Genomic DNA, 22,665 nt, shown 5'->3' with positions numbered 1-22,665 from the left:
ATATTGCAACCGAATTATAACTGATTTGAAGAGTATGTACAAGAAACATGGAGACTGTTTAGAGACAAAAGGCATGTGTCATGGTTTGCTAGATGGATGGCTGAGCGGGGGAGTCATTGTGTTTTAATGCTACCCAGGTGGTAAAGAATATAACAGGTCCATTTGAGAGAGGACAGGCAAGGTCAGAAGTAGCACAGTGAGTCAGGTGGAAGGAGGAGAGGGGCAGATGGAGACGTGGAAAGAGAGAGAAAGAGAGAGGGCAGAGCGAGTGGAAGGGCAGCGAGCGGGTGCCAAGCGGGGGGATAGCACGGGCTGACAGCAAAATGGAGACTGACACAAAATGATGGCGCAAGACATTAAGAGGCTTCTTGAGGAAGAGCACAATCCAGAGGGACACGCCAACTCCACTTTCATCTTTATGAATGAGCCGAGAGGCACGGAGGCAAATATCCACGGAACAATAGCAACTAATGAAATGATCTTTCTTCATACTGAATAATAATGAACAAGCTGTGCTGATATGTAGGTCACACAGGGGATGAAAATTTGATGAACGAGGCAACCCTGTGAATAGCAGGTTAATGGAAATCAATGTGTAAACTCGGATTCATCCTGACTGACATAAGAAGAAAAATCAAAAAGGAGGTCGGTTGTAAGCTGAAAGGTCCGATGGCTGCGTTCGGCGTCAGTTTGAGGTCGCCAAGTGACGTTATGATGAGCAAACATGCCACACCGAGTGAGCATTTACTCCGCCTACGAAGATGGATTGCGAAGGCGCAAAAATAGAAGCCGCATGACATGCTACGATGGACAGCGCTCGTCATGCACGTGTACATTTTTTTTTTAATTGACAGTCTGTCAGTTTGAGGACTAGTAACATGCTATATCAGCGCAGTTGTGTCCCTCAAGGTACAGTTTACATGAATATACAATTTTCTCAGTACGGCGAGCAAATAACCTAATACAGGAGTATAATGGTACAATATTTAATTGATACGGCAGTACATATCTTTGGATAGCCAGGCCAGGAGATTGTTCATCTGAATCAGGTACCTCACCCATGTCATTGCTATATGCCCTTGTGAGATGGATCAGGGAGTCAAAGGGAGTCAATGTCACAATCGGTCTTGGCAAACAGCTTGATGTCATCCACGTAGCGGAGCTTGATTCACTTCTAAACCGGGAGCCAAAGCCACTTTTGGTAATCTGACTTAGTTGGTTCAGGCCTATGCAGAACCGCAACAGGGACAGAACATCTCCTTGGAGTCTTTGATATTCACCTGGGCAACTGTCTTTGAGTTGATCCCCAGACTTGTATTGCACAGCCTCATTGAGGCCTTGAAGAAGGTTCTTCGGATCCTCTTGACATTCCACAGTTCCAGGCGTTCCAGTATCCTTGTGTGTGACATTGATTCATTTCTTGTCGTCAATCCGGGCAGTGGATAGGTTTGTGCTTGTGGTTTTAGTATTGGGTGATTGTCCTGTCAGCCATGACTAGCTGGGTGTTTGGCTCACCTGGTGTGTTTTCCAGATGATGACAGTACCTGGCCTAGATTGGACCACAAGGCATCAGTAGAGCGACGGCAGGGGAGATGACGCAGTGACGTTTGTGCTGCTTCTCATTACTGTCTTGTGTGTACTGCTTATGATTACCACTCTCCTGTCACCACAGCAACCAGACTGGCCACATCCTCACTAATGCTTTTGTCTGGCCACTTATCGACTCTTTGCTTGTGTGTCTGTGTGTGGTTGCTGGATGCTTGTTGATGCGAGCATATGCCACACGCAGCAGTGTCAATCGCATGTCGATAAGAACCCAGCATGGCCCCTAAGTGAATGAATATGTCCAAAATTCATTAGCCTACATCCCATCAGACAATCAACTTTATTAACACGCCACTTCATCGCCCTGGTTCCTCTTGCCTTTCTCCCACAAATCCCGCCTGAACTCCCCAGGCCGCTTAGACACCGCCTGCGCTGACTGAAGTTTTAATAACGCTAAAAGGTTCACTGTCCACCCACGCCTCGCTCTGTCATTTTCTTCCATGACCTTGTTCATTCCTCGAGTGATCAGTATTGCTCTGATAGTGTGCATGGCTTTTTATCCTGCCATCAGCCTACAACGACGAAAAATGGTTTTAAAATGGTTCCCCCCCCCAAAAAAATGTCGGATGTTGTTTTGCAACACATTCACTTTGGTTTGGAGCTTTTGAGGGTTTTTTTTTACCACGAATGAAGGGGAAAAAGTTTGAACATCCATAATTCATCAACCAAAAGTCAGGATGGATTTAGAACATGTATCCACCCTCTGTATCATTTGTCAGGCTTTGAATGGTACATATTAAATCATGTTTCTGTCTCTGCACAGCTGAAAGCATTGCAGTGTACCGAATTTGTAGTATGCCCTCCATATGACCCCAAACGAAGTGTACATTTGTAGCATGAAAGATATGAAAAGGCACCAAGTAAGAACCAAGTAAGTAAGAATCATTGTTTTATTAGTTAACTACCGCTGGCTATAATTCTGGCCAAGCATGTTATGACGTGAGTTTGTGTATTTACAATATTAACATTCGTAGGCTGGCTTTTGTTTTCTGAAGGCTTGGATTTGTCTGTTCTTACACTGACTGCTTTTTTGAACTGTTCATAATTCTGCCCACCTTATCCAAAGCCCCAGTTCCAAATGGAAAAAAACAGCCACAAAGCGCGATGCCGCCACCATCACGCTTCACTTTAGGTACGATGTTCTTTTGGTGATGAGCAGTGTTTGTGTCAAGCTTACCTTTTTGGAGTCGTGACTGAATAAATTCCACCTTGGTGTGATTGGATCATACAGTATCTCCCAAACACATGTGGAAAAAGCATCACTGACTAAGCTGAATTCTTACATCACAGATGATTATGGAAAAGCCACGGCGAAACATCTTGAAGTGACACTGACGGACAGATGTGTAAGCCGACAGTTGCTTCATCCTCACGTCTTGTGGATCAATCTTATTAGCCTCCTCACGTTAGATTATTTTGCACATATTCATCATTTTGTCCAGCTTGCATTTTTCTGCTATAATAATCAGTCACATTTAGTCCAACACCGGCTCTCCGTGACCCTGTGAAGGATAAGTCATCAGATTGATGGCTGGATGGACAAGGAAGCCAAAACTCTTTGCATAATAATTTATTGACTTATTTTCTTTTCATATAATATATATTAATATTATTGCTGCAGATCGGGAGCCTTTCAAATATTCACTTTCAATGTTCCCATGACGGGAGGCTATGTATCGCTTAATATCATAACGCATGCGGAGTACAATTCACAGGAGCAGGATGCAAATAAATAAAAGTCTTCTTAAGTTAAATGTCATAACCTATCCATTCTATTTATGCTTCTTGAACATGCCTTTTTCAGTCCATGGAATGAGGGAAACACTTTCCGTAACATGTACTTTCCTTTGGAAGGATGAAGGCTGAACAGAGAGCACATTGATAATACATATTATTAAAGCTGGTCATCCCGGATTCATCTTCATTCCCACCTTAAATGGTGTTTCCAAATCCAAGTGAGGCCCATCGATAATAATGAATTCCTGGATGTCAAATATGTACAGTACCTTAAAAATACGGCACCAAATCTGCTTGTGGATAAGCTTAAAATATATGACAACCATATACGTATATACATATTTTATGTTTGAATTGAAAAGGCTGCGTTGTGTCCTCAGACGGTGGTCGTACACAGTGGAAACGCCAACCCGTTTCTCAACATTTTTTTTTTTTTTTCCGGTTGCTCTTGAAAGTAAACGCCTGGCCTAGCGAGCGAGCATCCTGAGCACTGAGGTGTGTTACACAGTGCTGGGAGGTAAATGTGGGACTCATCATCAGTGCGCACGTGTGTTTGACTGACTCCACGTCTTGCACAGCACCAAAATGTTGCCAAATTACTGGCAGAAGCAGCCATGTGACGTCAGTGTTTATCAGAAAAGGTTTTGCACATGGATACTCGGTGCTATTTCATGTGAAATTGTGTTTCATTGAGGAAAAAAATGTGGAGCGTTTGTCCGCCGAGTGGCAATGAGATGTATGAATCGCTCTCAGTATTACAAATCATCTTCAAATTCAATTTTCTAACTCCGGTGAGCGATTGGCTTTTTTCCTCGACACTCGTGCATCTTTTGCATATGTGCACATTTTAGGAAATCAAAGAGGATTACAGTATTCATGAGCTACAACAAAGGCAAGTAATGAGGAGGGGGGGGGGGGGGGGGGTATTCCTCAGTGCAATTGCAACCTACCTTTCCATGATTTTATTTTTATGAAATTGCTCATTTCTGTCTGTTGGGTTCTTTAAAGGCACCTAGTGTCACCTAGGCAGAGTGCAAAGCTCCATCATTTTCAGAAAGGAGCTTTAAGCAGCACCAAAGTCCGTGATGGAAAGCTGATTCTTCTTCTCTGTGCTCCTTCAAAGTCATAGTACAGCGGTGACCTTTTGTGCCCCAAAGGTCATCGGGGGTCCAGGGCCAAGGAGAAAACCTCTTCTCCGAAATGTCAAAGGCCCCAGGCGGAGAAGCCTCTGTCAGACGTAGGCCGACTCGCTGGACTGGGTCCTGCCCAGGTTGGGGGTCTGAGACAGGTGGGAAACGTCCTTCTTGCGCACTTCGCAGATGGACTTCCTTCGGGCCTGCACGCCGCGGATGGCCGTCTTTATCTTGCGCCAGCCGAGGTGGTTGAGCTCAGCCAGGTTGAGCACCACGCAAATGCCGCTGACCGCAAACATGAAGACCAGGAACACGGTCTTTTCCGTGGGGCGAGAGACGTAACACTCCACCTCCTTCACGCACGGGTAGCGGTCGCACTCAAACATTCCCGGCACGTTGAAGCCGTACAGGAAGTACTGGCCCGCCAAAAAGCCGATCTCCAGGGCGTTGCGGAAAACCACCTGGATGACGTAGAAACGGGAGATTCCTTCCTGTCGCCGCACTTTGGCGCTCTTGTGCGTCGGAGGGAGTCCTCGAGGTCCGTTGGGGATCTCCTTGACCTCCAGGCAGTCGTGATCCTCCTTACTGCTGTCGGGGTGCACCAGGATGCCGTTGATGTTGCGGGAGTGTAGCTTGCGAGCGTGATGGTCGTGATGGCGGCCGTGGTGACCGTGACCGTGGTGGTCCATGTAAGGGTGCAGCAGGGAATAGCTGCGGTCCCGGGCTTTGGCCGACTGGTGGACGGAGTAGGTGATGAAGCACAGGCTCGGCGTGCACACCAAGATGATCTGGAAGACCCAGTAGCGGATGTGCGAGATGGGGAAGGCTTTGTCGTAACAAGCCTGGTTGCAGCCGGGCTGCATCGTGTTGCAGATGAACATGATCTGCTCGTCCTCGTACACTTTCTCGCCCACGATGCCAACGATCAGGATGCGGAAAATCACCACCACGGTGAGCAGGATCCTACAGACGCAGGGAGGAAGCCAGAACAGGGAAGGTCCATGAATGCAGAGATTGAACAGGTTACTGTGTGAAATGTTTTTGTTGACAGTTTTTGTTTAGGTTTAGTTTTAGTTTTTTCTTTATGCCTTTTTCATTCCTTGTCTCATCATTAGGTTTTTGTTTTCACGGCCCCGTTCCTTGCGTCGACCAATCAGCTCCTTTCAGCCACTTGCGTTTTGTTCACGTGTGCCTCATTGTCTCGTCAATACGTTTGTATTTAGTTCCCTGGTTGCTCTCAGTGTGTGTCATGTCATTCTGTCAGCGATTTTGGTGATTTGATGACATTCAGCTTATCCTTGAGAGTCTCGGAAAAATTGTCACACCGTCGCATGTGCGCAGGTAAGCAACTTTCTGCATACGATTGCTCGGCGGCTCGGATGAAATTGATAGCATTTCATTGATTATCGCATAAATGCTCACAAGTTCACTCATCATGAGAGACTGCCAGTCTGTCGAGTGACTCACACTCCATATCAGTGTGCGTATGCTGACACACATGCTTAAACGGTTTGCCATTTGTCATACTGCACACAAAATATTACCCACTGGTGCTGATCCAACTTGGCCACTGCAGAGGAGAAATGGGCCTTTACAATTGCACTGTCAGCGCTTTGTAATGAGTGGCGAGCGTCCGCACATCACAGGGTGCCCGGTGCCAAAATGCGGTGGATGCGCATACTTCCTGCGCGGAGGGGCCAATTACTTAGAACACACTTGTCTCTAGGCAGCGAAAAGGGAGATCAATTGGAGCCGGCACCAGGTGGGATGGGCCGACTATGGTAAACACAATGGTGTACGTGTGCTTGTGTGAGGGTAAGGGAAAGTGCAGCTACTGCTGAACAAAGGCGCGTGGAAGATCATCTCTTTTCTTTTTGTCAGATTGTGCCGGCATACCTAATAATTTTTCAAATGAGTTTCCCCTTAGGAGGCTTCACTTGCATTAAAAGGCCCGTTGCCAAAGCAACTGCGAAAATAGATGTTTGGCCAGGGTGATAACAACGGTTTACATAAGTGATGCATGCTGTATTCTGCAAATGTAAATATTGTTGTTGGAGAAGTGGATGGAATTTTGGATGAAATGTAATACAATATTATTTGAAAAAGACTGTTAGAGTTAGAGCAGTCAGGATCTCTGGTGAGTATGATGAATTATATATAATATATTTCTATTAATACATGTGACACACGTTGCCATTTGAACATTCCTGTGACACGAGAACGCGCGTTCTCACTCGAATCCCCAAATTCTGATTCAGCATTCGTATTTAACAGCCCAATTTGCATCTCGCGGCGAGTCACAACCCATTCCATTTTCTATAATATCCACGTGATAGTGATAGTATTTACATAAGTCATATAAGTCCCCACTGAAGGGCCTTGTACCAAATGAAACGCCTAAAACTCCTTTAAGTGTCTTTGAGTTAAAAAGAAACACGTCTTCCTTAGACAAGTGGAAGCGAAAGGCAGACAATGAACACGTGTTGTTGGCGTGAAAGAGGTTTAGAATAGAATACTGCTGCACCTGCGAGTGCATGCCAAGTATGTTTCTTTCTGTGTGAGACGCCGACAAGGGGACGGAGACAATGAGGGAGAGTCAGCCATGTGTGTGACTTGTGCAAAATGGCAAATGTGCCCGTCCGTCTGTGATGGAACAGCTGTGAGTGCATGCATGCTACACTGACTTTCACTCCAAGAGCGCCTCGAACACAATAAAGCTCAGCTGCACCTTGGGACCTCCATAAATGAAATTTAAAGTTGTCGTAATGCACACTTCAATTCCAATCCAGAGGTTGATATGTTTCATCGTTATAAGGAGGGAAATCATACTGCATTCTCATATATATATATGACACATTTTATAATGCCATATTAGGAAAGTAGCACGTTTCACTGGCTAGTTTAAGACTCTTGAAGCTGCAATGTATAAAATGGGAGTTGCCAAGTAGAAATATTTTCCCTCATTTTATTTTAACCTTTTTTTCATGAACATATAGCTCATTGGATATATGACAAATTACAAGTGACAGTTTCTCCATATTTGACTGATGAATGATTGCCAAAAGAAAAGCAATTCACTCCAACTTTTTTTTTTTTTGCTCCATGTTATTTTCTGCTAAAACAAAAAAAAAATGTTTCTTTTTTGTTGCATACAAAAAGAGAAATAAGTTGGATATAATTTATGTATTTCATGGAGCAGCAATTACATTAAAAAAAACTTTGAACATCTCTACATAATGAAACATATCAACATGTTTTGCGGGAATCATACTGTGTGATGCAGAAGCGAAAACATGCATGTTATGTTAATTGAAAGACTCTAAATTGTCCATAGGTGTGAATGTGAGTGTCAATGGTTCATCGTGCACTGTAAATGTGCCTTGTGATGGGGTGTCACCCCATCCAAGGTGCATCCCGCCGCTCACCCAAAGTCAGCTGACATGGACTTCGGCTTACTTCCCAGCCAACATGTGACATCAGCACTATAGAAAATGGATGCATGGATGATGAAAAGGAAAATGAAATTCAATGGAACTCTTCATGTCATGTCACACCGTACATCACCATTATGAAGAAATTCCACACAAGCTTTCCTCATTAGGAAATTATATTTTTGAAACATTTTTGTATTTGCACTGTTTTGCGCTATTCGTTGCTGTATCATGGATACGTTCTGTGCCAATGAACATATTGGATGTTGTGTTTGCTTGTCTTGTGAGCGATTTTGTGTGTGCGTGTGTGTCAGTATGTGCGCTTCTCTGCTGGCTAATAGGATAATCAGCACATGGCAGATTGCTGCATTTGCAGAAAGGAATGTAGGAAGGTTATGTTGCAAACATCAGTGTTTTAGTGCTGCACCGCACCAGTAGTGTGCTTGGCCACTTTGGGCCAGATCGACTGTGAGCTCTGAACCTGCAGAAGATTAAAAATAATAATAATAAACCCCCCAAAAAACCACCTTTCCTGGCCCTAAAATGTATTTGTTGTTCAGCACACAGTATAAAATGACCTTGCTTTGGGGGATGTAAAGGAAATTGGAAGCTGTAGGTTCTGCTGCATTGTTATACCTTGTGGTATGAGTATGAGTGCATTTTTCTGCCTTCAGTCAATGCTCATTGCATCAGTAACAGCAGCTGCCCACCTCCCTGAGGGTGTCTTTTTAGTTAGGAGTAATCATTACTTTTTGGACGATGGGGAGTGGGGGTGGGCGTGGGGGTCCACAGCTTCATTGACATTTGAAATAGGATTTGCGTTTCAGTGACCTGCACATATGCTAGTTTTTTTTTCTCTTTACCCTTTGTAGCAAGTGACGCCCAAATGTCCACGTTTTTAGGAATGACTAATCTCACACGTTTACTTTTTCCAGTCCAAAAAAAATCAGAGATACCGTTACTCTTTAAATATCACAAAACATTACTACTTAGAAGATATTTACTTCTACCTGAAGGAAATTTTCAAAGAAATTCACCTTTCACTACCTGAGCATCTGCAGTTAACCGCCTCCAGGTTGTAGCAGTGAGAAAGAATTGGCCTAAATTACTTTTGAAGCAAGTATCCAGTCAGGTAACTAAGTTACCTTTTCCAGGTGACATTGTTTGAAGCCATCGATCACCGCCAACTGATGTCAATGTCAGCATTGGCAACAAATGGTATCATTTGACGTGAAGATTACGATAACACGATGGCACACTGTAGTGTATAAAATTCAAATGTACTGATTAATGAGCGATAGACTGTCCTGAGTGACGTTGGATGCTCTGCCACGGCTATGTTGGCTGGACTTCCTGGCTTGGGGTCTTGCCACGGGCTTCAAAACACACTCACACACATTCATTCAGAAGGCAGCTGCTGCCACCAACACCCTCGGGAACAACAAGCGCCTGCAGCATGACAGCAGATTAAAAAAAAAAATGTACATATACAGTATTGTCTCTCTCTCTCTCACACACACACACACAAAAGCACACACACTGAATATACAGTCGAATTCCCCTGGATGCTGTCCTTGGCCGGCTACCCCCTGAACTGGTCACAGAGCAGATGATTGAAATGTGAATCTGTGTCAATCCCATATCAAAGTAAATCACTACTGATCTGTGAAATAAATGTAAAAAGAGGTTCAAGAAATATGAATACTTCATTTAATTCAGTCACTTTATATGTTGTACTCCGAGAAAAAATATGCTGGGTTGTTTTCCTGGCAAGTTCTGATTTTGGGCAAATTGTTAGTTTTTTTTACCCAAGGTTGGGTTATTTATTTTGACCCACTCGATTGGTTTGAAGATTGGATTTGGGCAGTCTGAAGAGCTGGAGTTGGCCGACATCGAGAGGCGAAAGGGCTGAGTTTGATCAAAATGGGTGGATTTTGATGCTTAATCCATTTTCTGCAAAAGCAGAATTCATCAGAATAAAGTGTTTAGAAAGCATCGTAATATCGAGAACATTTTTGTGTAGATTTTCCCCTTCACTGTGGTAAACATGTTTTTGCACTTGTATGACCGTTAAGAACATTACTTTAAAACAATTTTGCCTCTGCAGTCAATTATGGTTTTTATAATCATGATACTGTAGTTTGACTATGGAATGGATTTTTTTTTTTTTGGATACAATTGTGTGACAATTTGGTTCTAAACAATTCGGAGGTTGATCAGCATCTCGAGATTGTGTTTAGCCCTCGAGGTCCCACTAAACTGTTTGGTGTGGAGAACGATCCGATGCAGGAGTGCATCCAGCCTTATCTGAAGGGTCAGCAATAATCTCTGCAGTGTGCCTCGAGTTAAAAGATTTATCCTACCCATACGCTTTCAATAATAAGCTCCACCGATTGCTGTAATGAATAAAGACTTGTGCAGGCTGAGAAATTAAGGCGCTTAATGATGAGTGTGGGGACATTTCTATCCTACTGCCACTCATTCCCCCCCCTCACACACACACACACAACTGTGGAAGTGCTTTGAGAGTTTGGAATATATGGCAGAGAGGCCGCCTCAGGGTCCACTAAACAGCGCTGTGAATGATGTTTTTATGCGTGCTCTCACGAAAGCAGGTTAACCAAGTTCAATCAGTATATTTTTACAGAGTGATTAAGACGTAAATGGTTTATACTCTAAGTACGATTGACTGTGGAGGAAACAACTTACCGGTATTTCTGTAATTAAGAAAGTGACCCCCCGCCCCATTCGTTTGAGGAAAAACAAGACAAGATTATTCTGAGGATGATGCGGCCTTCCTCTTTTCCGTTCATTTTTTATTCACCCTTTCATCTATAATACTCTTTCCAGCCCTCTTCCTTTACCGGCAGAAGAAAAATAAATTCTCTCTGAAGGTGTCAAATGAACGAACCAGTGAATTTTTGCTGACTGCATCAAAAACGCAGCTCCCGAAACCAGCATGAATCTTATTGCTTTTCCACTGTTAGGAGTAACGACAGCTTCTCTGTCATCCAAAAATATGATCACCACCGCGAGGTTTTGCATGGTCTCCAGTGCGGTGTGCAAAGTTCAGCGTAACTACGAAACTTCCATTCACATCCCAGCATTGATTTATTGTGCTTTAAATGTATTATCGAGCGTCACCTAATGGGCAATGCAATATGAACACTTCATGCATGTAATAGGATATCATAGTTTGAATTAGCGCTATAACTCAGTGTAATTGATACCACATTTTTTGCACATTAGAAAACTACTATAGCAAGTTATTATTATTATTACTATACAATTATGTCTGCTATCACACCCGCTCACAGGCACACACCCACACCCGCACACCCACACACATACAATGTGTACTGATGATGACTAAAACTGACAGTGTGGTATCAAACAAAATGACTTTGATTACTTTTCTTATGGGGCATTTAGAATGCTATTTTATTCATTTTTGTAGGAGTAATTACAAAATGTCATTTTCCTTAATCGTGCAGTACACAGTCGTCTGCACACACCGATGTTCAAATGCCATCTTATTATGATATAAAAAAAATGATAATAATAAATTCACACCAATAATGTCACCTATAAGCTGTACAACCCAGTGTAATCTTTTTGAGTGGGGAATTAAAAGAAAACAGAGATGATGTAGTTGCACAAGTGTGCACACCCTCTTATAACCGGCAATGTGGTCATTTTGACAAATAACTCATCACATTGAATCTCCTATTAAATGGCAATCAGCACACACCTGCCGCCAATTTTAAGAGTCTCTCAATAATTTAAAGGGAAGTTCAGATGTTCTAGTAGGCTTTTACTGACTTGTTTGTTTTTGAAAAAAAAAAACCCAATTACCATCGTATTTGTTTGTATATTACTCCTTTTATTCCTGAACACACTGTAAAACCAACACCGTTCAACGCGAAAGGTGTAAAAGGCATAGAGTGCAAGGGTTAAGAATTCAATTAAATTAGTGGCACCCCTCCTGTCTTGGCGGAGACTTGATTGATTGTTTTCCTTGGCCTTCGGCCTTCTGTGTTGTCTTTGCTGATATATGATGATGAAACAGCGTGTATGACACAATAAGTGGCAGCGTGGCCTATTGAGGCTGTCTGTCCTCTCTCCGCTCTCGAGCTGAACCTCAACTCCCTCGCTTCCCGCCAAGTGTTCCGTGCTTCTCACAATGGGACGCAGTGCGGTCATGCCGCCATTTGAAACAGAAGCTTATCGCTCGGCGTTTTACCAGGAAAGAAAGGAATCTGTGGCTTCAATGCTTTGCTCAGCGATTGCGTTAGCCTGGATCCAAAGCATCTGACATGTGAAATACAGGATACTATTTTTCTAGTCCCGGAGAACGTGCGGAAAAGGATGTACAGTACATCACTTTCATTGACATGCATCTCATTTGTCACCGATTAAAATATACTTTAGAATGAATTAATTCGTTTTGTTTAATCTGCTTTGACACGCACCAGACACTTCATTAGGTATACCTGCACGATATAACACAATCCAGTCCGAGAGCTGTGTCAATATATATAAATATATATTAATTAAGATCCGAATAAAAATACAAAGTGCTGCTCTCCATTTATGTGATGTGCATGAGGGCTGACTGGAGGAATAATTGTTACTCAAGGCAAATTGTGCAAAGACGAAGCACTTTTAACGTGCAGGTTCAAGTTCAACCATCCAATAAATTGATCTCGATTGAGAATTTAAATGTAAAACAGGCCGCAGGAGCTTTTAAATAGTTCATGAAACATATCTTCAGAAAGTGTCAAACTCATTTTTGGCCCGGGCCACACTGTTATGGTTTCTCTCAGAGGGCCGTGATGACTATGAAGACATAAATGTATAATCACCTCACCATATTATCACAGACAACACCAAAAAAAAAAATGGTGATGGATAACTGCTTTTGAAATCCCAAGTCTGGGAAAATAGTTCAACTGTATTTCAATGTTATTACAAGTGAATACAATTTGTAATTTTGATGCAGATTTTTTAGCAAGAAACAGATATGATTTGATTTCACAGGCCAAATAAAATGACGTGTTTGGTCTGACACCTGTATACTAAACAAAAAATAGGGACTGAAACCGATGCATAGCACACAGCAATGCAGAGCAGTGAAACATTGTACACACTTTGGGAAGTTACGCGGCCAATCAATACGTTGCTCAGCTTTACCGGGGAAAATCCACCATTAAACAGCGAAATCAATCACATTCAACACCGAGAATTGATGCACAAATAAACTCATGACAACCTCTTCCAATGTGCAAATACTTTAATCTAAAAGACCAATGAGCTCCTTCAAGTCATCATAGAATGATGGATCACGAATCAAATGTTGACGTAGGGATTTCTATCAAGGAAGCTGATGAGAAATGATAATTGAAGAAGTGGAAGAAGCTGCCCACAAGTGGTGTACGCAGGTCCTGTACCTGTTTATTTAAGGGGAGAATTTGGGAGCTCCTGTCAAAGTAGGGTACCTCCCCCTGCTGGAGATCTTGACCTATTTAGGCGAAGAGGCAGCTCGAATACAAATAACTATTGCAGTAGGCACCAATTTCAAAAGGCCATTTACAATCTTTGCTTTCCTTTTGAGAAACAAGACAACGTTTTGAAAAAATGTTTTGGTCAGATTGTGTTGGACATAAAAGAAATGTATTTGGATTTGTAAATACGTTTGAAAAATGATGATGGAAAATGATATGTTCCAGGGTTGTATAATTTCATGATTAACTGTGAAGGCATTCTAAGAAAAACCTCGACATTGTTAATGAGCATACAAGTGTAAAAATAAGCCAACCACTGTTTATAATACCTACGGTCAAAAGAAAATTTTAGTCAGGTTTGGATGTATGTGTCCCTAAAAGTATTTTTCAATGCTAATAATAGTTTTTAAAAATTGTACAACATCAGGTTTGCGAGCAATTTTCATTTTTTTATTTTAATCCTTTCATGCATGAATTTGATAGCCTACATCGATAATTTGTGTCCTTTTTTTTTTAAAATTTTTGGTTCCTTTTTGAAAATCATCAACCATAACCTGGGCAACTATGCTGTTAGAATAACAACGCCTATACCCACATACTGTATTTACTATATCTGTCCTTGAAGATGAAGATGAAGTCATGCTAATTGTGTATGTCCATGTAAGCAGCGGCGAAACAAGGTGTTTGAAATGCAATTCCTTCCTTTCAACACAAAACCGGTCAAGTCTATATATATATATATATATATATATATATATATTTCAAATGGCATCTGTTGCAGCTGGTAACTAATGCCATATAGTTTTTACGATGCTCAATTGGAGAGGGTGTGTACATTGAAGAAATTGTGGTCAATGCGAGGCAAAACAAATCTAGAAAGGTGCCCGCGGTCATGTACATTTTTCATGACGGTATAAACATTTGGAACAGCTGTAGCTTGGGAAATGTATGAAGATGTGCTTTAAAAAGCGTCATCGCTCATTTGAAGATGCACCCTCTCCCGCTTATTAAAGGTGCTGTTTATTCAGCCAATGCTGCATTGCTGTGTCTGTGTAGATGGTGAATATTGCATGCCATTTCTCTCTAAATAGCACCGCAGTGCTAAATTGCGTGCAGAGGAATGTGAAAATTAAAATACTTCATGTTGGAATGCGAAGAGCACATGTTGACTTTGTTGGATGTTTTGAAACTGTTTTGGGGTTTTTTCCGCCCTCACATCCTTTCTTCTGCTTGCATCCAGCAATACATAGGATTTCATCTTCTCAGGATCACTCTTTCCTTCCATTCTCTTTGCCTCTTTTTCTCGCTCTACTTGTCTTTGGCTGGGCCCCCGCAGCATTGTGGTGGAGAACATAATGCATCAAATTTCTTTCTTCCGCTCTACCTGCAAGGTGTACACTTCTGATTTGTTGGTGCAGCCCCAAGTGCTTTGTGCTTTCAACGCTTAGACAGCGACACACGCGCGTGCACACATACACACACACGCACACACACCCGCGGTCTCAAGACCACCTGAGCACATCGTGTCAATGAAAAAATATGGTGACGTCGATGTCTTGATCTTTTCTTGAAAAAGAAAATTAAATGTGGAGTACCGGTACATACTGTTTGTGATACAAGGACCATCTGCCTGAATGTGAGCTGCGTGTGGTCAGCTTGGCTTGGCTTGCAGTGGCCCTCCAAGCTGCGTGTCCTTCACATGTAATTATTTTGTTTGCATGTATCCCTTTTGGAGAGAACATTTGTTTGACCTTTTGTGCTGTTGAGCGTATGACTCCCATTAAGAATGTTTTTTTTAAACACACACACACATCTTATGTTTTCCAGCAGGTTCCATTTCCTCACAGATGTATTTGCAAAATTCCGAGAATAAATTGCTTCTCCCATCATGGTGCCAACGCACAAATTTTATAAACGGCTGTAGTACACTGATTCCGTCATAAAACGAAATGTTCCATTTCACTCGCATTTTTTTATTTATTTCTTGCTCATCGTCATAATTTCATTCACTGCTGCTCGATAAAGAAATTGGTATTAAAGGGTAATATCATTTTAGGACCCTATAAAGTATGTATTTCTATGTAGTTGTTGTTTTAATTAAACTCAGATTAAATAAAATAATATACAGATTTTCTTTTTTGATGAGAAACAAAATATTTTTCCTCATATTTGCCTTTTTTCCCATATTGTAGTGTGTATGGCAATGCACTTTTACAGGCCACAGTATACTATACTATATAAAAAAAAATCATCTCTAATGACGATTACTATGACAGCGCAATCGTTTTAGCCAGTGAATCTTCAATGCTTTCTTTTTTTGCAATCCAAATGCGATTATAGTCAATGGTACATATTGTATAAGAGGAGACCGGCCTTCAAAAGGGCAGTACACAAAACAATGAGTGTCGTACGGAAGCCACCTGCAGTAAATCTGAGGCATAGAAGCAAATCTCACGTCGTCCTTTTCCAAGACGATGATTAAGCCAACCAATGCTAGTTTCTATTTCAAGTTTAATTACCCACCTAATGCCATAGCATAAGCTATCTTAAAGTCTGCAATTAAGAAGAAACAGAATGGCACCTGGAGCGCAGTGTCTGATGGTGGGATGTCATTCGTGATATATTGCAAGAGAGCAGCCAAACAAACGGATGGCTGACATGCAAAGGACAATTATCAGCAGCCAATGGGAAACGACAATGTCATGTACTTTGGAGCAGCATCAGTGCAGACATGCAATATATTTCGAGTTTAAATGACTACACAGACTCAACATTCTCTTTGTGCTGCCAGCAAGCGGTTGCTGCATGCTCCGGCCGCACTGTGTGAAGATACGCTTTGATGATGCGCAACTATGAATGGCTGCGTCACGGTGTGGATCGTGTGGGCACGTGCGACAATGGATCACTACTGACCACACCCAACTGGGGGGGAGGGGGTTGGCTGTGGTCAGTGGTGCAACAGACTTGAACCTTTCAACCCACAGAGGTCAGTGCTTCAATTTGGACTCCGCATACTGTTTATGACGTGGAGTGGGTTCAATTAAGGAGGCAGCTGTACAGCACAGAAAACTCTGCCAGAGGGTGCGTGCCATTCTCCGACTTGCTGGGAAATCCCAAAAATAGAATCCGGATGGATTTCCTGACCATGCAAACACATGCTTTGTGTTGGGGTTTCAAATCTTAACAAAAGGGGTTTGTCATCTAGCGTCAGATGGTGTCGGTAAAACAACTGCGGGAAATTTGATTTTGAAACCAGTTTCTTGTCACGGATCGTCTTTGACCTTGAAAGTTCCGCTGAATTGCTAAACCTAGGGCCCTTTAGCACATTATACTGTATAAGTATCCAGGTTTGACATAAACACTTTGATTACAGAGACAAATAGAGAAGGGACATATGTTTAGGGAATTACAGCTGACTAGCGTGAGTCCAAAGTGGTGCTAAAGACAATGTTCGCAGCTTGAACTACATGGACAAGTAGGATCGATGCAGGGACCTCATCGGGAAACTCTAATGTTACAACTAATGCCCCAGGTCCAACTTAAGAGCCTTGCAGGACAAACACAATCTGAGTGAGACCAAAACATTTACAGAGTGTGTCACTTTATTAAGGACTGTCTGGATGTTCATATCCTGAGGGTGTCTACCACTTTCTATATTGTTTTATCTATTTCACATTAACACTTAACCCTGTTTGTGTATTTTTTGGGTTATCGAGCTAATGGCCTATCATAAAAAAAAGACCAAAGAAAAAAACCCAACAACCAAAACAAGTACTTAAAGGACCATTTTAAATTGAGCCTGAAAAGCTTCTAGGCTGATTATAATGGTGACTCAGGGAACCATTTTAATGTTCTTCCACTGAAGTGCGTGATCAACAAATAGCTTAATTAAGCACAGGAGAGGGAGCCATTACATTGTTAGAGTATTCATTATGACTTTTGAAAGCAGGAGCAGAGAAATTGAGAGTTGCCTCCATGCCTCTGAAAAACTACAGGTGGCTTTCTGCATTTTGTATACGGTTGACTTAATTTAAAAAAGAAAACTGCAATGAATTATTTTTTTGACCACTAGGGGGGCGGAAAGACTCATTTAAAAAAAACAGTCACAACAATTAGCAATTAGCTTAGCAAGTAGCCATGGCTGACATGTTAGCAAACAGTTGCCTACTTACAAATCCAGTAGAAACAGAGCAACACGGACATCCCTTTGGTCTCCTTTTTCCGGCCACCTGTTGAACGCAATTCCAATATTCACTGGCGTTTCAGCCCTTGTGCGGTCTTTTAGCGCTAGCTAAATATTCAACATTCTTCAGGAGTTACTCGGACAAGAAAAACGAGCTGACAAATGGCTCGACAGAACTTGCAAGTTGGAGCTTAATTCCTAGTGGTGACTCCATAAACTGCGGTCCTATAATGACAGCGCTAAAATCTTTGTCACTACATATTTATATCCAGTAAGCACCCTTGCAGATTTTCCATCTCTCTGGATGGCAGCAGATTTTATTGCTTAATAACGTGCTTTCAACCACAAGCAAACCTCTATAAAATGACTTCGTTAGGAGGAAAATCTCCAGAAAACCAATCATGATTCCGGGCCAACAAGAGATTTGGTGTAATATCATGCAAGTCATATCCTTTCTGTCATTGTGATGCAGTGACAGTGACCCACATGCTGAAGGGTATCGCCTATGTGCACACAAGAGTTTTCCCCACACTTCACTTGAGCTCACCGTCGTGGTACGCAAGGATGACGTGTAAAATTCATCTTTTTACAGTTGTCAAACAGAGATGATGTCGGCTGCATGTTTTGTTCTTTGCAAGATATATTCCAACATGTCTGCTCTATGCCAATCAAAATAAAATCTTATCTGTTCAACCACTCTGAGACTTTCTGTGTCAAGTGTTTGCAGATAAGAAAAGCCGCTCAGGTGTTTCTTTTTGATTCTCTTCATTGGCACTCTTACGTTTCTCTACTCCTTTCTGGCCTATTGTTCTAAACCTTACGTACATACATATAAGCTTACATACATACGTATAGAGTATTAGATAGTATCAACACAGGGACCTCTCTGAATTAACCGCGAGACCTAGTAAAGCTGCCTATCGATTCTGTTTGAATTATTTATCTCATAAGTAATGGTTAAGTGGGCAGGGGAAAGTGAGGAGGCATGGAGAGTTATTGGCTTAGGTCAATCCAAAATCAGGAGAGCATAAGTCCTCATTAAGTTCACATAAACGGTGACAAACAAACACGTTTTCTTACCTGCCAATCATGGTAGAGTGCTGCTGGACAGCCGCCTCCAGCAGCCTCTCCAAAATGGTCCACTCTCCCATGGTGAAGCGTCAAGGCGATCAGACCAAACGATGTACCCGGTGACCTTTCTTCCTCTTGGACCCAGTGGTCGTCAAAGGGGGGCGCAGCCAAGCCACTATGACCCCACTGCACCGACCTCACCGTGCACTCTCTGTGAGCCTCACCAATTCCGTTTTGACCTCTACACCTAGCCTCGGGTGATGTTTTTATGCTTCCTCCAGGCCACTCGTGGTATGATTCTCTTCCCGGTGGTGGAGAGGTGCTGATCTGATTGCACCCCCCTCCTCTCTCCTCTCACCCCCTCCCTCCCTTGTGCAGCGATGCTTGTCCTCCCCTGCCGCACCACTCTGTTCTGCACTACAGCATATGCTGTAGCTCACTGTTTGACAGGCATGATCACCCTCTCTTACCCCCCACACCCCCCACCCCCACTCCTTCCCTGTCGTCAGTCTCCACTCTATCTCCGGGGAGCTCCACTTGGTACCTCACTTGGCCTCCCTGCCATCAGTGCCGCTCTCTGCTCGTCCTTGCATTGTCCCAAGATCTTCTGCGACTCTCACCTCAGGACACGAGGCGTTTGGCTGATCCCAGCCGGCTTACCTCAGCACACAGCAGCGTAAACAAAGCCTCTAGCCCTGGATAAAAGCCCCGAATCCCGCTCTCCTACTTCCTACTGAGGACTGCAGAGCCGCAACAGCACACACAGCTCCTGTCTGCTGAATGTCATTTTATGACTGGAGGAATGGTCTCTCCCAAAGCTCCAAGCGCTTACAAGGACCCATAAAAAACTGTACGCACACTCACACACACGCGCACGCACACACACACACACACACATTCACAGACACACACGCATAAGCATGCTGCCACCCAGCCCCTTCGTAATAAATCAGCTTCCTTGCTGCATCCAGCGAGGCTGAACCAAGGCTCTGCAGACCTCCCGTCCTGGCTTGTCCCCCTTTGCTAATTTAAGCACACTCCAGTGCTCAGAGTCGCGTCTGCTGCAGAGAGCGAGGGCTCGTGAAAAACTGTCCTGTAAACCCTATTTCTGGGCTCCATCATCCTGACTCCCTGCAACCTGCTCCTCCCCACCTTCACCTCCTCAACCTCCTCCCGCTAACCTCCGCTCTCCTTCTCCCTCCACCTTTTTTCTTTTACTCACGTTTATGTGCAGATCTTTCTCCAATTAGCTCTGCTCTCAGCGCTCATTCCCCATCTCTGCGTTCCCTCTCCACCTCTGTCTCGCTCTCGTGCATGGAATCGCTCTATCTTTGTCACATTGTGAGGATGCAACACCCCCCCCTTCCACACCTCTCCCCTCTCTCTCTCTCTCTCTCTCCTCTCTCTCTCTCTCTTGTGCTCTCTCCTCCCTCTCTCCCGCCCTTTCTGGTAAATGTGCTTACTCTCATCGCAGCTTTACTTATGCCTGCAAGAATGCCTCCTTCTGGCCACAAATGAGGGATTCTACATCTCACGCTGCATTATGTCTCATCATCGCTGCAATCCTTTGTTCCATGGTGTTTCCCACACTCTTCCGGCGAAAATGATTTTAGAAGAATTGTGTCCCTGCCCCCCTAACATCTCCCAGTGATTCCCTCCTTCGCTTCTTTCTGTCAGGGATGGCAACACACTGACTTTACCCTGACCCAACCCTGATGCCATTCCCATATTCCCTTGCCTAATCAGCCCCTATGTTCTTCATTCTGTTCACTCCTACTCCCCCTCCTCCTCCTTCATTACATCCCACGTGCTCCCCATCTCTCTCAGGAGACGTGAGTGCTGTATTGCACTTTGCTGTGACATTGAAAGCTGCATTCATTAGATTTATATTAGGTGGTGTGGAAATGGGAAGGTCTCCCTCCATCATGTGCACATTTAGGTGGAGATGCGTCATTGGTACGGTCACATATAGGAAGCCCGTTCAAGGCATCCATATTTCTGCATGTGCGGTCTAAATGTAGGGGAATAAAAGCCACATTTGTGAGTCATAGAAGGGCTTCCCCATCCTCAGAGGACTGGGTGCAGTCGTTTAGCACAGGTAAATAATGCAGTTGTATTATGACCAACTTGCACGTCAGAATGAAGTCACTGTTTGAGCTGGCATTTTAATTTGTGCCATCTTACTGCTTTTTGGAGATTTTGTGATGGCAAGATTTAGCAGTTTCTGATTTATCTGACTTCCTACTGTGGAAACATGTAACCGGGAGAGCAAATCAGCTCTACGGTGAAGTTAAGAGCAAACTCCATCATGCATTTCAGAATCCGTTGCATACACGTAAGTGAACAATTAGAAATGTCTAACAGGGGACAGTGTGAAAGACCAATTTGTCAGTTCAGCATCTTGGGGTCATTATCTTACCAAGGACATATGGCATAGCGGAGGAGAGCAGCAAGGTGGAGGCGGGCAATGAAGGGGGATGGCTCGAGTTTGGCAATGTTCGGGCCTCATGCAGAATGTAGCGCTGGCATCAGCCAGATGGAAAATATTGCTTGCGTAGGATGTGAACCACAGAGTCGCAGGTGTGTCTTCAATGACCTACAGCTCAAGAATGCACAAAAACACATTCACTGTGCTTACACAAAGCAGCAGCAAAATAAATTATCAAGTGTAAATTGGTCATGTTCTCGTTTGTCTGTTTTGTGATATGTGCAGGGGATCCACTCTGAAACTGGGCCATGCTTTTATGCATTCATGCTATAGGAATTCAATCATCTACTGAACCTACCATTCAGCAGGAGGTCACATTTCATTTCACGCGTGTAAACAAACACCCATGTATTCCTGTATGCCGCTGCTTTCGATTTATTCGCTCATATTTTGTTGGAAATGATTAAATTACCCTTCCAATAACATAAATGTGACTGTCATTATAACGATGGTTAGCTTCCCACATTTCACTTCGCTGCGATATGACTCTGCATAATGTATTCTTTCAGTTTTGATTTGATAAGACATCGTGGTAAAGGAAAAAGGTCCATAAATGACTATAACAATTCCTCTCAGTCAGTGTATCTGAGCGAAGTTTCACAGCAGCACAAATTACAGCCTTCAAAATGACTAATGTTCAAGATTGCTCTTGAATAGATAGATCAAAATTGGATATTAAAATGGACTTCACAGGAGATTTTATCGCAAAGCTATTGTGTAGCACCACATTCATTTGATCTCGGTGAGTGAAATACAATTACAAAACTTTAATTCCGTCGTTTTACATCTCATCTCTTTATATGAATGTATTCTTTTATTTATAGGAGTGATACAAATGTTATTCAAAGGAGTAAAAACGTTTGCATGAACTTGATTCATAGATGAGTTTGTGATGATGTCATCAGTCAACCGAAATTAAACAACATTCGTAAAACATAAACAGAGGATTTATTGACCATATTCCTGGATTTTATAGTCAACTCATGAAACCTTTTGTAGATGAATTTCATTGTCTTCTCTGTAAAAAGCCATTGAACCAGTTGCTGCAGGCTTGGCTTGCATTTGTCAGTTGCTTTATGAAAGAGAGTTCAAGCACAGCAATGGATTCACTACATTTTCCGGCATATTTTAAAAGGTTTTAAACTTCTACTTTCAATGATTTCATGGATTCCAAGTGGAATTACTGTATATTCCTTGCAAACCGAGAGGCGGTTTTGGGTATAAGAAGTATGTTTGGCCGCACAGGCAATGTGGTGCTAAATTTCCATCCATCCATTCATCCATTTTCTGATTCACTTATCCTCACAAGGGTCACGGGGGTGCTCGAGCCTACCCCAGTCGTCTTCGGGCAGTAGGCGGGGGACACCTTGCAACGGTTGCCAGCCAATCGCAGGGCACATAGAGACAAACAACCATCAGCGCACACTGAGGGACAATCTGGAGTGTTCAATCAGCCTGCCATGCATGTTTTTGGAATGTGGGAGGAAACCGTAGTACCCGGAGAAAACTCACG

The 22,665-nt window shown here is 42.9% G+C and overlaps 1 protein-coding gene across 2 annotated transcripts; it reads right to left on the bottom strand.

Annotated features, from left to right (window-relative positions):
- Nucleotides 1-3,162: 3,162 nt before the first annotated feature.
- LOC127588658 (gap junction delta-2 protein-like) lies at nucleotides 3,163-19,000 on the bottom strand. 2 transcript variants are annotated; one of them, XM_052047463.1, is made up of 3 exons: nucleotides 18,674-19,000; nucleotides 17,583-17,639; nucleotides 3,163-5,438 (listed from the first exon to the last, which is right to left on the bottom strand). In XM_052047463.1, exons 1-3 carry the CDS (start codon nucleotides 18,742-18,744, stop codon nucleotides 4,574-4,576), a joined length of 993 nt encoding a protein of 330 aa, XP_051903423.1. In that variant the 5' UTR covers nucleotides 18,745-19,000; the 3' UTR covers nucleotides 3,163-4,573. The 2 variants fall into 2 exon arrangements, with proteins under 2 accessions (XP_051903423.1, XP_051903424.1); XM_052047464.1 differs by lacking the exon at nucleotides 17,583-17,639.
- Nucleotides 19,001-22,665: the final 3,665 nt, after the last annotated feature.

This window comes from Hippocampus zosterae, chromosome 16 (assembly GCF_025434085.1).
Source record: "Hippocampus zosterae strain Florida chromosome 16, ASM2543408v3, whole genome shotgun sequence".
NCBI classification, from domain to species: Eukaryota; Metazoa; Chordata; class Actinopteri; order Syngnathiformes; family Syngnathidae; genus Hippocampus; species Hippocampus zosterae.
The sequence above is the reverse complement of the archived record's forward strand: the minus strand, read 5'-3'. Positions and strand labels throughout refer to the sequence as shown.

What these genes read in the sequence shown, in the direction of transcription:
- LOC127588658 (XM_052047463.1), bottom strand. Translation starts at nt 18,744, where the DNA reads ATGGGAGAGTGGACCATTTTGGAGAGGCTGCTGGAGGCGGCTGTCCAG. An exon ending in CACTCTACCATGATTGGCAG is followed by an intron (nt 17,640 to 18,673) that starts GTAAGAAAACGT and finishes TGCGTTCAACAG; the next exon opens with GTGGCCGGAAAAAGGAGACC. An exon ending in GCTCTGTTTCTACTGGATTT is followed by an intron (nt 5,439 to 17,582) that starts GTAAGTAGGCAA and finishes CTGCGTCTGTAG; the next exon opens with GATCCTGCTCACCGTGGTGG.